General features: G+C 53.9%; 1 protein-coding gene across 2 annotated transcripts; it reads right to left on the reverse strand.

Moving 5' to 3' along the window:
* Nucleotides 1-1,351: 1,351 nt before the first annotated feature.
* D2hgdh (D-2-hydroxyglutarate dehydrogenase) lies at nucleotides 1,352-14,580 on the reverse strand. 2 transcript variants are annotated; one of them, XM_013033664.1, is made up of 9 exons: nucleotides 14,562-14,580; nucleotides 13,956-14,013; nucleotides 12,180-12,319; nucleotides 11,258-11,451; nucleotides 10,072-10,240; nucleotides 7,592-7,735; nucleotides 6,288-6,430; nucleotides 2,852-3,017; nucleotides 1,352-2,208 (listed from the first exon to the last, which is right to left on the reverse strand). In XM_013033664.1, the coding sequence occupies exons 3-9, from the start codon at nucleotides 12,265-12,267 to the stop codon at nucleotides 1,949-1,951; spliced, it is 1,164 nt and encodes a 387-aa protein (XP_012889118.1). In that variant the 5' UTR covers nucleotides 12,268-12,319; nucleotides 13,956-14,013; nucleotides 14,562-14,580; the 3' UTR covers nucleotides 1,352-1,948. The 2 variants fall into 2 exon arrangements, with proteins under 2 accessions (XP_012889118.1, XP_012889119.1); XM_013033665.1 differs by having other exon boundaries at nucleotides 2,008-2,251.
* Nucleotides 14,581-16,631: the final 2,051 nt, after the last annotated feature.

A 16,631-nucleotide genomic window follows, 5' to 3' on the forward strand; every position in this document is an offset into this window, starting at 1 on the left:
GTGTGTGTGTGACACGGATGGGGTCTGTGGTGTGTGTGTGTGACACGGATGGGGTCTGTGGTGTGTGTGACACGGATGGGGTCTGTGGTGTGTGTGACACGGATGGGGTCTGTGGTGTGTGTGACACGGATGGGGTCTGGGGTGTGTGTGACACGGATGGGGTCTGGGGTGTGTCTGACACGGATGGGGTCTGTCAGGCCACTGTGCGCTCCAGGAACTAACACCCTGCAGCCAGAAGAGGAAGGCACAGTCAGCACTAGCAGGAGGTGCTGAGCACATTTCCTGCCTCCTTCTTGGCCCCAGTTACTGTAACTCCTGGGACCAGGCCACTGCGCTCAGCAGCTACAGCTTCTTCCTCCTCCAAAACCTCCTGGGAGCAACTCACCAGGCCACTGGGAGCCCCTGTGACAGGGCCCACAAACCCAGGAAAAGCAGGGTTCACCACGGGGTGGCAGGCGCCTACCACCAGAGAAGCGGGGTCAGGGCACTCCAGGCAGGGGCTCAGGAGGCCTGAGGCCTCGGCCCAGCTCTGGACCCAGCTCTCCACCGCAGGCCGCAGGAGCCGCCCTTCACGCCACTTGCAGGATCTACAACAGATTCAGTGCTTATGGCCAGGGCTGGTGAGCCCCTCCAGGGAGACTCCAAGGACGGCATCTTGGCGTCAGGGCCTGGCCTGGAGTGGCTGAAGTGGACTCTGCGGATGGAAACCCTCGGTTAGCCACCCACTCTGGCCTGCAGGCAACTCAAATTCTGCCAAGAATAGCAGGTTTTGTGCACAGCCAGAGATGGGCAGGGAAAAGCCACCCACAAACCGGAGGTTGAGGCCGGGAGCCAGAGCCATTCACTGACCTTGAAGGACAGACACTACCCGAGCTTTGTGCCAGCCTGTCCCGTGCGTACACCACACCCGGCTAGGGGGAGCCTCGGCGGACTAAGCCAGCTCTGGGCCGGTGAGGCAGGAGGGCCGCTGGAGCTTGCTGGTCCCCAGCAAGCGCCCCCACACGCCCGTCTGCTTGGTGGGCTGGAGCGGCCCACCTCATCTGCACCCCACAACTGTCCTGTGCTGGGGGCCACAGCCATCCTCACCAGAGCCTCTGGTGAGGGGACCCCAGGGCCTAGACACCCCTGGGGGACAGGAAGGACCCAAATCCGTCTCTCAGCCCAGCAGCTGGGAGCCAAGGGCCTCCGGCACCACTCTGCGACCGCCCTTCCTCCAGCTGGCTTCCTTCGCCAGCCAGAGCCCAGCCCCGCAGACAGGGACAGGGACACCAACCCATGGATGTGGAAGGGAGGTCCTGACACGCTGGCACGTTGCAAGGTTGATTCCTAGTTAACGGAGATGAAGAAAAAGTTGTGATTATTCACATTTACTGAACCGTTGTGGTAGCCAGAGAGAGGACGCGTGTGCCCGACCTGCCGGCATGCCGGAGCACAGGTCAAGGCTTGAGCCACCTCAAGCTCCTCAGCCCAGGCGGGGCGGTGTGCTGGGGGGCGGGGGGCAGCCCGGGGCTCACAGGTTTGAGTGGTGGCTCACTGTAGCACCGGGACCTCCCCGGAGGAGCAGATCCAAAAGGGCCAAGCTGATCAGATAACCACAGCCAAACCATTGCCCTCCATCCTGCCAGAACAGGGGCAAATGGCAGTCCGGCTGACAGACCAGGGCCACCACGCTGAGGACTCCATCTGATGGCCAAGTTCCACTCCAATCCAGCACTCCTGGGCTTCAGAAGCCATCACAGGGTGAATTCACAAGCCTGGCAAACAAGGCCGGTCCCCAGGGTGACCACAGGGGGGGCCTGACCCACGGTGTCAGGCAGGGAGTCTGCTCAGGACCAGTCAGCAAGAAGGCCAGGAGTCCCAGCCGAGCCCCTGGTGAGGGACAGTCGCCATGGCCGCGGCTGGCACCACCCACTGGAAGGCCTCCAGCCCAGCCCAGGGCACGGGGTGGTCAGGCCTGGGCGGGTAGAGTCTTATAGGGGTTCAGGATGCCCTTGGGGTCCAGCAGGGTCTTGAGCTGCCTCATTAGCTGCACAGCTTTGGGAGGCTTGCTGTAGCCAAGGACATCCCTCTTCTTGAAGCCCAGGCCGTGCTCAGCACTAACGCTGCCCCGCTGCTCGGCCGTCCAGACATACACGTAGGGCTCCAGGGCCCCCAGCAGCGCCTCGCTGAAGGCCTCCGCGGTCACGTTCAGGTGCAGGTTGCCATCCCCTAGAGACAGGGCGTGTGTGAGGGTTAGACACGTGATACCCAGCTTGTGGGAGGAGTTTAAATGCATACATTAGACAAGAGACAGAAAATAAGCTTATTGCTTAATTTCTAAAACTAGAAAAAGGTAATGAGGGCTGGGAAGGTGGCTTAGTGGCAGAGTGCTTGCCTCGCATGCATGAGGCCCTGGGTTTGATTCCCCAGCACATCTCTCCACACCAGGGAGGCCCGTAACAGCGCATGCAGCGCCTCCACCAACCAGGCCTGGCACACCTTCAACCGCACACAGTTTAGGCAGGTGAGCCCCAGCGCTCTGAGACCAGGAGCAGGAGCTCCATGTTCCACAGACACACCACAGACCCACGCACCCCAGCACCCAAGGTGCCTGGAACTCAGAGGATGAACTTTTCCCTCCTGGGAGTGCAGCCAAATGGTGTGGAACCAGCTCTGCCACCCTGCATTCCTCAGAGGCGGCTGGGCAAAGAGCGACTCGGAGGCGTGATCTGGCCTCCCGGGGCCAGCTGCCGTGCCAATGCACTCGACAGTAACACAAAGACCGGGCTGCCCCGAAGGCCAGGCCCCCGCTGTCACTGGACAGAGCCTGTCTACCGTCTGCAAAGGGGTGGTGGGCAGTCATACTGCTTACCCAAGTGCCCGTAGCCCACCACATGCTTGGCCTGCAGGCCAAGGCGGGCACGCAAGTCGATCACAAGGTCATAGAAGCGCTCCACGGGGAGGGAGATATCATACTTGTACACGTAGCCATCGTGACTCAGCGCCTCTGTGATCCTCTCCCGCAGGGCCCACAGAGCCTAGGTGTGAGAGGAGACAGCACCCCATGCAACGATCACTACCACCGTGCTACTTGATCTGGGCTTTCCTGGAGCCTGTAGCTTGTCTCAGAATGGACACGGGACCAGAACTACACCACAGGCTTGCTCCAGGGCAGCCTCCTTGCAGGGAACTCAGCGGGACACAGAGCAGATACAGATCAGGTCTTGCTGCGCAGGTGGGTAGCTGGGCTGCTGCATGACAAGGGCAAGGGCCCCTGGCCCTGTCCGGGTCAGACAGGTAAGACATGGAAGAGTGGGCAGATAGAGGGACTGGATATGCAGAATCCTGGGTGTCTGGAAGGCCTGGGAGAAGAAGCACCCAAGGAGCACTGAGTGCCAGAGTGGGGAAGGAAAGTAGGCGGACCAGCTGGGTGCCAGTGGTGCACGCTTGTAATCCTAGCTACTCAGGAGACTAAGATCTGAGGATCGTGGTTCAAAGCCAGGCCAGGCAGGAAAGTCCATGAGACTCTCATCTACACTGAACTATAAAAATAGTAAGTGGAGCTGTGGCTCAAGTAGCACAGTGTTAGCCTTGAGCACAAAAACTCAGAGCCAGTGCTGAGGCCCAGAGTTCAAGCCCCAGAACTGACCAAAAAAGAATAGGTTGGCAGGAGGGGTAAGGGGAAGTAGTTAATTCACCCAAATGGCCACTCCAGGGCCTGCTTGGTCCTCACTTGCTCTTAGAATCTGAGGCGCGAGGAGGAACAGAACCCCACTCATCTCTACCACACAGCCACCCCGCCAGCAATACTGCCCAACCTGACTTCAATCCCTGTGCCGGCCCAGAAGAAACCCTGTAATCTCAGGAATCTACCAAATGAGGTATCTAAAAGCTAAAAGAAAAGCATAACCCACACCATGCTGAATCTAAAGAATACACTGTGCGTGGCCTTCATAACCAGAGTATCTAGCAGGACCCAAATCTCCCAGGTGTCTCTATTACAACCACGCCACACACAACCACCACAACTCCCTCCAGCCAACCTCTGACGCAGACAAGCCTAGCCCCGGAGGTGCCCAGACACTACTGCCCAAGGCTCTTCCACCACAGCCTCATGCCCATTCTGCTTTCCACCTGTCCCCGACACTCTGCTTCAGTCCTCCACCTCCGGAACATTCTGGACTATGCATGCGCTTGCCTCACTGGGGTGCTGATCAAAACCCTCTCCATAGCCCCCATTTGTGCTGCACCCTCCCCGGCCCACTCCTCGGGGCTCACTGCCCTCTGAGCACATGGGCAGTGTCTGCAGTCCAGCCAGTGGGGTGCCTGGTCCTTACAGGGCAGGAAGACATACAGCATGTGTTGGCGACTAAGCGGACATGCGGAGGGAGGCAGGCAACACGCCGTATCAGAAAGCCAACACATTCTGGAAAGAACCAGAAGCAAGACAGCACAGCACCTCCCCAAGGCTTCCGGCAGTAAGAGGCGCCAGCCAAGTGACCCCTTCAAGTCACTCACCTTGGTGTCATGCATGACCACATCTGACTGGCTCAACTGCAGACCTGAGAAAGGGTGTTTGCACCCTGGGCAGGCCCAGCACCAGTATACGTGTGGAGCAGGGTGCGAGGGGCTCAGACTCCCTGGTACCCTTCCCAGGAAGCACTGGAGGACCTAGCCAAGAGTGATGGGGTCAGAAGGCCTCAACACCATAAGACTCATGTGACTTGGTGGAAAAACCAGCTGATGCCAGCAGGCCGCTCCTGTACTGACTCTTGAGAGCCAGGAGTCCAGACTGGACCGGGACGTGGAGGGACTGGGGGGACAAGGACCTAAGAAAAGGAGACAGACTGGGAACAGTTGCTGCCCTGTTCCCCCCCAACACGGCACATCTACCAGCCCCCAATCTGTCCTGGCCACCAGATGCCTCAGAACACAGCCGCTCCAGCAGGACCGCATGCGTCTTGCAGTCTGCCCATCTCTTCCCCCTGGAAGGACAAGTGGGGAGGACGCTGAGGAAGCACATGGTGTGGCATGCGGGCACGACCAGACCAGGAAGGGAGCCTTTGTGTGTTAGTCCTGGGCTGAGAACAGCTCAGTGCTACAACATGCTCTGCTGACACACCGTCTGTGGACATGGGCGCCAGGGAGGAGAGAGCGGCTGAGAGTACACAGACCACAGTGGAAAATCAACACCCCTGGAGGCGGCACCACCCTGCAGACCAGAAGACCCGAGCTGGAGTGTATCTGTCACCACAAACTGAAATTAAGCTATCACACAAAGGCAGCCTCCCATCACTCAGAATGAGGCCTAAGGTACCCAGAAACACTCGGTACAAGGTAATTTTTGTCATTACTTACACGGAAGACTTCAGTGCATATAATAATTATTTGTTAAGGGGCTGGGAAGGTGGCTCAGTGGTACAGCGCTTGTCTTGCATGCATAAGACTCTGGGTTCGATTCCTCAGTACCACATAAGCAGAAAAAGCCAGAAGTGGCACTGTGGCTCAAGTGGTAGAGTGCTAGCCTTGAGCTGAAGAGCTGATGGACAGCACCCAGGCCCAGAGTTCAGGCCCCACAACAGACACACAAAAAAGAAGAAAATATTTGTTAATTAAAAAAAAAAAAAAAAGCCAAAGGCTGATGTGTTTCACACTGCACCTTCCTCTCCTCCCCTTCTCAGAACAGCTAAGTTCAGTCTCTAAAACACAGACCCCTTTCCACCACGGGCAGCTCTGGCCAGGCCACTATCACCTGCAGGCGCAGGCGCCCTCCTGATCTTACGCCCTTCTCTGAAGAGGGACACAGGGGCAAGCCAGGGAAAGGAAAAGCTCCTATCGCCCAGGGCCCAGCGAAGCTGACCCCAGCTCCTACCACCCTACCAGTGAGGGTGGCCACAGGGCTACCTCCCGTCCTCCGCCCCACAAGAACCACGTCATTTCCTGGTAACAGGAGTTCTTCTTTCCTCAGGATGTCTTCTGTCCTGGGGCACACTGGACTCACAGGCTCCCTGCCCACAGCCCTCACAATTCCTTCTGCCCCTACATTCAAACAAGACGGGGGTTGCACCAGAACACTGGCTACAGGGCAAGTCCGTGGGGCTGGACTCACTCTGCAGCTTGCCGGTCAGGGCAGAGGGGAAGTTTTTTAAATATTAGTGAAAAGAAGCACTTTTCATTTGAAAGAGGTTTTCTATCCATGCCCAGTGACATCTTGGCCACACACATACCCTGACTTTGCTGGCCAGGTTATGCCTTCCAGCTGAGAGGAGGGAGGGAAGTCAGAAGGGAGGGAGGGCCGTGAACAGCACCTGGACTTTCCTATGGTCAGTGGCCATGGTGCCATCGGTTACCAGGCCAGAGCTCAACGCCTGTTCCAGGAAGCTGCCCAGCTTCTCAGCATCATGTCCTGCATTGGAGCCCGAGGTCTCAACTAAGATGTAGAACGGACTATCTGTAAGGGAGCAGAAGATGCAGTCAGCACCAGCCCAGCCTAATGTAATGCCCAGAATCAGAACTCTCTTAGTCACAGGGTAGAGGCTGCACTGATGCCGGTGAAGCTCAGGCAGCTCTTTGGGTAGGCTCAATTTTAGATGGATTGAATATAAGCGTGCTATTCTAAGAGAAAATACACTCCCTGGAAAACAAACAAATCCAAAGGAGACTCCACAAAGCCCTGCTCCGCTCACGCCCAGCCTCACTCTGGGTCTAGCTGCAGGCCTCCCAGTGACCCGCAGTGGAATGGGGCAACTCTGAGCCCTCAGCCCACAGCCCCCAGGCCTGGGGGGAGGCCACTTAGGGTGCTCTAGGATGGCCTCATTTACCTAAGAATGACCTACACTTAACTAAGAATCTACTACTTAAGCTTTTTTTTTGTTGGTCATGGGCTTGAACTTGGGACCCAGGTACTGTCCCTGAGCTCAAAGTTAAGGCTCCACCACTCTGATCCACAGAACCACTTCCAGTTTTCTGGTGGTTAATTAGAGATAAGAGTCTCACAAACTTTCCTGCCCAGGCTGGCTTTGAACTGCGATCCTCAGATCTCAGCTTTCTGAGTAGCTAGGATTACAAGACTAAACCACCAGCACCTGGCAAAAGTTGCTTGTTTTTAATTCAAATATACATTATTTAGGAACATTTTAAATGTACATTTTCAAGGTTATTGTGAGTTTCCTTTTCTGTTTATTGCAATCAACTGATTGAGCTCTCTACTCCTTAACACTCCATTAAGTCAAGGGAAAGAGGGTGAAAACTGCAGCAGTGGATCTCACTAGACACTGATCAAAGTGAATTACACAACTGGTGGGTGGAGGCGGGAGGGAGGGACAGAGACACTGTAGGAAAGGAAATGTACTCATTACCTGACTTATCACTGTAATCCCTCTGTACATCACTCTATAATAATAAAGTAAGTTTATTAAGGATGCACTACATTAACGCTTCCTCCAGGAAGTATCAAAGCTCATTCTCCCACCAAGGAGACAGCGGTGTTAAGAACAGCTTTCCTACTGGTACTGCCCAGTGGTCACGGAGTGCTGCCCAGGGAGCTGGCACCCAGGACCCCACAGCACGGAAGGGGCAGGGGGGTGTTGTCCTGCGGTACAGGGACCAGTACCTTGCACTGGGCTGGCCAGGTGGAGGTGCTGTCCCACCAACTGCATGCACTCTGCATCCATGAACTCAAACGCAGACAGGATCTCCCCCAGCATTCCCTTGCAGGTGGTGAAGGTCTGAAGAACCTCAGCAAAGCCCGGACAGCCTGCAGCGGGGTCACAGTGAATGGACAGGGGACCCAGAGCCCCCCCACAACGGGATGGTGCTGACCCTACTTGAGGAAACAGCAAGCAGGACGACCTCAGGAAGCAGAGACTTCGTGCCACAGAATGAAGCCCATGCCCTACCACGCCCAGACCTGGGTAGAAAATGTGTGTCAGGCCTCGGAAGGTGGCTCCGTGGTGGAGCGCTCGCCTTGCATGCATGAAGCCCTGGGTTCAATTTCTCAGCACCACACAAGCAGAAAAAGCCGGAAGTGGCGCTGTGGCTCAAGTGGTAAAGCGCTAGCCTTGAGCTGAAGAGCTGAGGGACAGCGTCCAGGCCCAGAGTTCAGGCCCCATGACTGACAAAAAAAAAAAAAAAAGAAAGAAAAGAAATGTGCCTAGCTGGGCGCTGGTGGCTCACGCCTGTAATCCTAGCTACTCAGGAGGCTGAGATCTGAGGATCACGGTTCAAAGCCAGCCCAGAAAACCAGAAGTGGTGCTGTAGCTCAAGTGGTAGACCACTTGCCTGGAGCTGAAGAGTTGAGGGACAACACTCAGGTCCAGAGCTCAAGCCCAAAGAAAAAAGAAAATGTGCCTCAGAACTGCCATACAGCACCTGGGTTGACATTAGAAGCTGGAGACACCCTTGGGAAAGCCAGCGAAGAGGACCACAGACAAAAGCCTTGTTAAAGCCTGGTTCTCAGACCTTATTCTTCTCCAGAAATCATCCAACATATATTTACGGTGGTCTCTGAATGACTCAGAGCAGGGGAGTAGCTAGCGCAAGCCCAAGGGGCGCTAACCATTAAGTGCAGAGGCAGAAAAGAACCAAGTAGCTATGTCAGCAGGTGGTCAGCACCAAAGATCCTGTGTTGGGAGATCAATGTGCCTACCCTTCAAGGGAAAGACTGGGGTCACTTGGTAGAACTGCAAACCTTCTCTAGAGGAAAGCACCCTCAACCTCAAACCCCTAAAGAGCCGGACACTGGTGGCTCAGACCTGTAATCCTAGCTACTCAGGAGGCTGGATCTGATGACTGAGGCTCAATCAAGGCCAGCCTGAGCAAGAAAGTCTGTGAGACTCATCTCCAATTAACCACCAAAAGGCCAAAAGTAGAGCTGTGGCTCAAATGGTAGAGCTCCAGCTTTGAGCAAAAAGCTCAGAAACATGTAACCCCTCTATACATCACCTTTATAACAAAAAATAAAAATAAGCATAGGGACAGCACCATGACTGTGGCCGAGTTACAAGTCCCAGGGCTGCCACACACACATACATACCATTTCTTCTGGGACACTTCAAAGACAGCCAAGCACACAGGGACACTGGTACATAAGCAAGAACCAGCTTACCTAGACTACCAGAAATAATCACAACGCATTTACAGAGAAAACAATCCCCAGCAAAACATGATATAAGAAGATAAAGAGTTAAAAAGGAGCCCATAAAGCCAGGTGCCAGTGGCTTACACCTGTAATTCTAACTCAAGAGGCTGAGATCTGGGGATTGTGATTTAAAGCCAGCAGGAAAGTTCATTCGCCCATTAAGTACTAAAAAAGCCAAAAGTGGAGCCGTAGCTCAAGTGGTTGAACTCTAGTCTTGAGCAAAGAAAAAAAAACCCTCAGGGACCAGCACCCAAGCCCTAGTACTGGCACAAGAAGAAAAAAAAAAGCAGCCCATAACAAGAATGATGATGACAGACTTTGAAGACAGAACCAAGACACATGACAAAAACAGGCGAGTCAGTGGCCCAAGTTTACTGTGTCTCCCAAGAGGACAGGCACAAACTGGTCACCTAAGGACTGTGGTCTGTGTAATTTCTGAACTGGTTGGCTGAAGAGGCAATAACCACACAATCTGAGAGCAGGGAAAGGAGATGGACCCTGAACAAAACAAGAGGCTCATGGTCTACCTTCTCTACCCTTCATTAGTTCGCAGAGTGGCTGGCAACAGGACCCTGGCATGGGTGTCTGAGCTAGGAACTGAGACCAGGAATCATCTCTCCCACTGAAGACAGGACATGGTGATTGACACATCAGTACACTGGGGCCTGTGCCAGGGTACACTGCTTCCCTCAGAACCCACATTATTCGCCACTTAAACCAGAGCACAGAGCCGTGGAGGACAGACAGGGAGAAGAAACTGTGTTCTGACAGAGACAGGAAATCACTTGGTTTCAGACCAGGAGAGGCCAAACCCTAGGTAGGTCCCTGGATTGTGAGCTCAAAGACCACCCTCATACCAACAGCTCTGCCAGGGAACCGGCAGTAGCGGCGGTGTTCGGAGCAGCTACCACATCCCCTACTGACCAGCCTGGAAGTAGGCTGAGGGAGCGTACCAAGGAAAGCCACATTCACAGCCTTCGGCTGGGGTGGACAGAGGATGGACACAGCTGTGATGATTCCCAGGGTGCCCTCTGACCCGATGAACAGCTGTTTCAAGTCATAGCCTGTGTTGTCCTTCCGCAGTGAGGTCAGGCAGTTTAGGATGGTGCCATCAGCAAGTACCTAATGGAGAGAAGGCCTTCAGCGGCAGCCAGGTGTCCAGCGATCTCTCCAGCTCCTCCCTCCCTCTTCCCCTTTCTCCAGCCATCCCACTAGAAGCTACAGCTGAGCAATGGGGGTCACGGCAGGGGAAGCAGTCAGAACACCATTGAACTGCACTGAGGCCTCCCCATATTGGGACCCACTGTATGAAGGCCTGCATAGGCCTGGCTGGTGGGCACTGGAGTAGAGGCTTACCAGAATATGAGGTCGCAGCGTGTGCCTAGAGTAACTGGCGGACATAGCTAGTGGTTAACATGGCTATTTGCTCTGTCCACCTAGGTAAATAAGGCAAAAGGTCTGGCACTTTAGAATTGTGAGACATGACATTCATGGTTGGTTAATTTACCAGGAAATGAACTACAAGAGTCTTTTTGTTGTTGTTGTTGTTGTTGGTCACGGGGCTTGAACTCTGGGCCTGGGCACTGTCCCTCAGCTCTTCAGCTCAAGGCGAGTGCTCTACCGCTTGAGCCACAGCACCACTTCCGGTTTTCTGGTGGTTTACTCGAGGTAAGAGTCTCATGGAGTTTCCTACCCGGGCTGGCTTCGAACCATGACCCACAGAGCTCAGCCTCCTGAGTAGCTAGGATGACAGGCGTGAGCCACCAGCACCCGGCCTACAAGGGTCTTGGAAGGGAAGGTAGTGACAAGGTGAGTCCATACCAAGTTGGCCTGGGCTGACCTTCCTTCTTGCTCTGGCCCAGGCAGAATGTGGCTGCATGATTAGTGTCCCTAGTGCTCCTCACATGGACCAGGAAGCAGTGGATGTGCCACATAGGAAGGGCACCCCAGGGCACAGGGCCAGGTACAACCACATGTCTCTGGGGCCTGGAATCAAAGGCCATTATGCTGAGACCTCTGATGGGAGACATACCCAACCCACCAAGATGGCCTTAAGTACTGGCACCACTGCCGAGGGCCTGCGCCTGGAGCCAGGACACCTGAACAGCTGGCGCTGCAGAACGCTGAGTCCCCACTTACCACTTCCAGGCCCAGGACGGTCCCACGCAACGAGCCATATCTCAAGAACCGTAGGCCACCTGCATTAGTCGCCACATTCCCCCCAATGTGGCAGCTGCCCTTGGCTCCCAGGTCCAGCGGCATAATGAAGTTGCGCTCCTGTACAAACTGGCTCAGCTTCTCTAGCACACAACCCGCCTGGCAGACCAAAATTCCTGCAGAGCAAACCAAACAACCATGGCTCACAGCCACTGCCGAGGGACCCACACCAGGCCACCCTCTAGATGTAAACCAGCCAGAAGAAACTTCTACCTCAGGGCCAGAAAAGAGGAAGAGCCCCTCCCACCATTACCCTTCCAAGCAAAGGCATTCAGACCCAAAGTTACCGTTTTCGTTAACAGTGGAAAATAAGAAAAATTGGAAAGAAAAAAATAAAGGAAAAATGTCCATGTGTACACGTACACACAGGACCAGGACAGGACGGTGATCCTGGGCTGCAGCACCTCTGTCCCCCAGGGGCACCCGGTAATGTCTGGACGCTGGTGTGCAGTGAGGGGAGGGTGCTGCCTGGCACCCTGCAGTTCAGGAGCCCCGCCACAAGCACCATCCCACTCAAATGCCCGTGTCTGCTGGAGAAGGGCAGCCCAGAGGCTGCAGACACACTGCCATGCTGAGCCATGGGGTGCCATGCATGTCACAGGAAGCACTGCCACCGCCAAAAGCTGGAGTGTCAAGGGGTCAGAATGACAAGGCCAAACCACCCACGCCACCCGTGGTGACACACTCAGAGGGCCTGGGTGTGGCACGCTGTCTGACCAAGCTCCAGCTGCTGGTTCTCTCCCATGCACATATGCCAGCATACACTTGCTTGTCTGTGCACAACCACAGTAGCCAAGGCAGGACAACCCCAACAGCTCGGACCAAACCAGCAGCACAGGCTTACCAGACACCTCATCAAAGCTGATGACCTGGTTCATGAGGGCCGTGGACAAGATGATTTCATCAAAGACGGGGACACTGCCCCCAACCATGCCCGTGTTCCCTCCCTGTGGGTTCACAGCCAGGTTCCTCTTGTAGCAGTGCCTAGACAAGTACAGGAGGGTCACCCGGTCAGGACCCTCACCCTTACCATCCCCAAGGGTGCAGGAGGGTCACCCTGTCAGGACCCTCACCCCCACCATCCCCAAGGGTGCAGGAGGGTCATCAGTCAGGACCCTCACCCCCACCATCCCCAAGGGTGCAGGAGGGTCACCCGGTCAGGACCCTCACTCCTAAGTGCTGCAGGGGGGACACCCTCACCATCCCCAAGAGCTATACCTGCCCCCAAAGCCAATCCTGTTTCTAGACCTTTCTACTACCCAGCCCAGCCAGGCCATCTCCTGCCTGAAGCCTCATTAGGGGTTCCTTTCAACCATGCTGTGAGGATTCTAAGGCAGAATCCACTCTAAAGCTATGCACAAGGAGATGGAGGCTGACCCTGTCCCCAGATGATACATGCAGCTTGACTGTAATGTCCTCAAAAATCTCACCTTTAAGGGCAGAGTGTCCCAAAGGGGACCTGGGAATGTGCATCAGTGGTAGAGTGCTTGTCTAGCATGCATGAAGCCCTGGGATTGATTCTTCAGTAGCACATACACAGAAAAAAGCTGGAAGTGGCACTGTGACTCAAGTGGTACAGTGCTAGCCTTGAGCAAAAAGAAGCTCAGGGATAGCACCCAGAACCTGAGTTCAAGCCCTAGGACTGGCAAAAAAGGAAAGAAAGCGAAAAAGAAGGAAAGAAAGAAGGAAGGGAGGGAGGGAGGAAGGAAGAAACAAAGAAAGAAACAAAGAAAGTCCTAAATGGGGCCTGGAAAGACCCCACAGTGCTCAGGAAAGTCAGAACACAACCCCCACCTCCCACTGCCCTTGATCTTTTTGTGTGTGCAAGTCTTGGGTGCTTGAACTCAGGACCTCGGTGCTGTCCCTGAGTTGCTTTTGCTCAAAGCTAGTGCTCTACCATTAGTACAGCCACAGCAGCATTTTCAACTTTTTTTGAATAGTTTATTACAAATAAGAGTCTCAGGGACTTTCCTGCCCATGATGGCTTCGAACCACAATCCTCAGATTTATTTCAGCCTCCTGAGTAGCTAGGATTACAGGCATGAGCTACCAGCACCCTGTTGCACCTGCTCCCTTAAATTTCATTGCAGTGGGCTGGGAAGGTGGCTCAGTGGTAGAGCGCTTGCCTTGCATGCATGAGGCCCTGGGTTCAATTCCTGAGCACCACATAAGCAAAAAGAAAAAAAGCTGGAAGTGGCACTGTGGCTCAAGTGGTAGAGCGCTCGCCTTGCGCTGAAGAGCTGAGGGACAGCACCCAGGCCCAGAGTTCAGGCCTCACAACCGGACCCAAAAAAAAATCTCATTGCAGCAAGCTGAGTTCCTGGCCCACCTGTCCTTGAACTGTGCCTCAGGATCACAGAGAAGGTCTCCTCCCAGCAAAGGTGTGTACTGTACAAATCGTAAAGGACTGTAACAGGTAGAGATCTGAAGAAAGAAATCCTCCAGCTGGTGGGGGGCGGGGGCACGGGGTGGCAGAATCTACCAGGCATCAAGTGAATCATGACACGGCGAGCTGCAGGATGCTCTAGCAGAGGCTGCATAGCTAGGTCCCAAGCACCAACAAGGGCTGAAGGGCTGGGTGCAGACCTCCAGTACTGCTCAGCTGTACACTACTCATTACCTGAGAATGCAGGACACCTCCTCTGAGGTCTGGGGACGCAGTAGTACCTTGCTACAGCCTGTGACAAAGAAGAACTAATTCAGTCAGCTCCAAGGACAGACATTCCTTCCTCCTAGCCCCTCCAAATGTTCCCTCTGGAGGTGACTCAACAGCACAGCCCTCAGACCTACACAGACAAGTACAAGAGCAAGATATTAAAGACCTTCAGATGCCATGCTGAGGAGGAGCTGTCTGACCACTGGGTCCAGAAACAATAGTTGGTAAAGTGGGTTCCTCTATTCATTTGCTCTGTTAGAAAGGAATGTGACACAGGATGTATGCTAGCTTCTCCCTACAGTCATGTTTCCTTTAAGACTGCTAAGAATCCTGGTGCTCCTCAAATATCATCTTCAGATTGTGTTGATCACCCTGTGTGAACCACTTAGCACAATAATCTATCTGAGTCTATCAATTCACCTACACCTTTGCTGACTTCTCAGTAAGGGTTTTCTTCCTATGGCTCCCAGTGATTGTTTATGTCTACTCATCAGGGCAGGTCCGTGGACGCTTCTTGATCTGCTGTGCAGATGTGGGTAGCAGCCCCTCAAAGCCCCTGGCAGCACTCACACTCTCAGGCCTGTCCAGGACAGTCAGGTTTCTTCCTGCCTGCTCTACTTCCCTGAGGACTCCAAGGCTGTGAGGCTGCGTGTGCAGGAGGCAGCCGCGTGATCAGCAGTGCGGTGAGGCAGGCTGCCTAGCAGCCCTGTTATCTCACCTAGTGGGCTATGTGGAGCCCAAGAGACATGGGGTTTTTAGCCTTAGGAACCAATGGGTGTGGCCTGACATAGAAAAAAGGTCTTTACAGAAAGGCCAAGAGTCAGTAGCTCACACCTGTAATCCCAGCTACTCAGGAGGCGGAGATGCGGAGAATCGAGGTTTGAGGCAGAAAAGTCTCTTAAGACTCCATCTCCAAGAGGATAGACAAATAGGAAGAGTAGGGGAATAATAATGTACATATGGGAAAGTGGAATTAGGAAACAGGAGGAAATGGACAAGGGAAAGGATGAATGGCAGTGGAGCGTGACGGAAGGATGATTGTGACCAAGGTGCATCATACACATGTCACATCTGAGGGAAGCCAGGAGGAGGGCACAGAATCAGGGTTAGAAAATACAACAGAGGGGCCCATCGGCTGCATTGGACACTGATGAATGTGAACAAGCAACTCAAGGGCAGCGATGGGAGGGGAGGAACGAGAGAGGGGCACGGCGCACACTAAGCACAAGGAAGGGAGTATCCATGTCACCCAATCTGGAAAAGATAGTCGTAGTGTCAAAGTTTGTAGAGTTCATAAGCTTTTTAGACTATGGTAATGACAATGCGCCCTGTGAAGGTTAAAATGTGTTTGTGCTGGGGAAGGTAGGGAGGGAAGGGATGGTAGGGGGAAAACAATGGAGGGGGTAACAATGCTCAATAGGAAGTGTACTCATTACCTTACTCATGTAACTGTAACCCTCCGTATAGTACCTTTACAATAAAAAATTTAAAAAAAACAAAATACAACTTGGAGATGAAGAAAAAGAAAAAATAAAATAAAATAAATGTGTTTGTGACTTTAGCTAAGTATCACTATCCTACAATACTGTGAAATTTGTAATCACTTAATCTCAAAGAAAAAAAATGGTTAAAAATTTTTTTATTTATTCCATCTCCAAAATAACCAGTAAAAAGCAGTACTGGAAGCCAGGCACTGGTGATTCACACCTGTAATCCTAGGTACTCAGGAGGCTGAGATCTGAGGATCATGGTTCAAAGCCAGCTGGGGCAGTTAAGTCCATGAAACACTTATCTCCAACAGACCACCAGAAAAACAGAAGTGGTGCTGTGGCTCAAGTGGTAGAGCGCTAGCCTGGAGCTGAAGAGCTGAGGGACAGCGCCCAGGCCCAGAGTTTGAGTCCCACAGCTGACCAAAAAAAAAGCAGGACTGGAGTCCCGGGCAAGTGGATGAATGAGCAAGCACAAAGCCCCCAGTTCTAAAAACTCCCCAGGGCCAAAGACTCCCCTTGCAAAAAAAAGTAAATGATTTTTGAGTTGAGCTCATCCAGGTCTAGGTGGGCCCTAAATCCAATGCCAAATGTCTCTAAAGACTCACAAGAGGAACAGGAAGAGGAGATCACGTGAAGACTGAGGCAGGGGCTAGGAACGTGGCTTGATAGTAGAGCGCTTGCCTCACATGCATGAAGCCCTGGGTTCGATTCCTCAGCACCACATACACAGAAAAGCAAGAAGTGGTGCTGTGGCTCAAGTAGCAGAGCGCTAGCCTTGAGCAAAAGCAGCTCAGGGACAGCGCCCAGCCCCTAGTTCAAGCCCAGGACTGGCAGAGGCTGGAATGACACTGCGAGGAGCCTGGCAGAAGTTCAGAGCAGCAGGAAGGGCCCTTCCCTAGGGCTCTGGAGTGAGGTTAGCCTGCTGGAGCTCAGGTTTGATGCCACAACTCGGCGTTAAGCCCCAGGCTGCAGTCTTCGGAGGAACGGTGTCCCAGGCCAACCATGGCAAGCACCACCACTTGGTCCTGTTCTTGCTCTCAGAACCTGGTCACACCTGAGGCCTGGCTTTGCGGGCAGGGCAGCCCTCCCATCCATTCCCCCTACCCCCTTCCCCCGTCATACCCGAGGCCAGGCCTCAAGGGCAGGGCAG

This window comes from Dipodomys ordii, unplaced genomic scaffold (genome assembly GCF_000151885.1).
Source record: "Dipodomys ordii isolate 6190 unplaced genomic scaffold, Dord_2.0 Scaffold174, whole genome shotgun sequence".
NCBI classification, from domain to species: Eukaryota; Metazoa; Chordata; class Mammalia; order Rodentia; family Heteromyidae; genus Dipodomys; species Dipodomys ordii.

Bases quoted from the DNA above. Each gene is read 5' to 3' on its own strand.
- D2hgdh (XM_013033664.1), bottom strand. From the start codon at position 12,267: ATGGTTGGGGGCAGTGTCCCCGTCTTTGATGAAATCATCTTGTCCACG. The intron at 10,241-11,257 runs GTAAGTGGGGAC...TCTCTCCATTAG, and splicing joins CCGTCCTGGGCCTGGAAGTG to GTACTTGCTGATGGCACCAT. The intron at 6,431-7,591 runs GTACTGGTCCCT...GCTCCCTTACAG, and splicing joins CCTGGCCAGCCCAGTGCAAG to ATAGTCCGTTCTACATCTTA.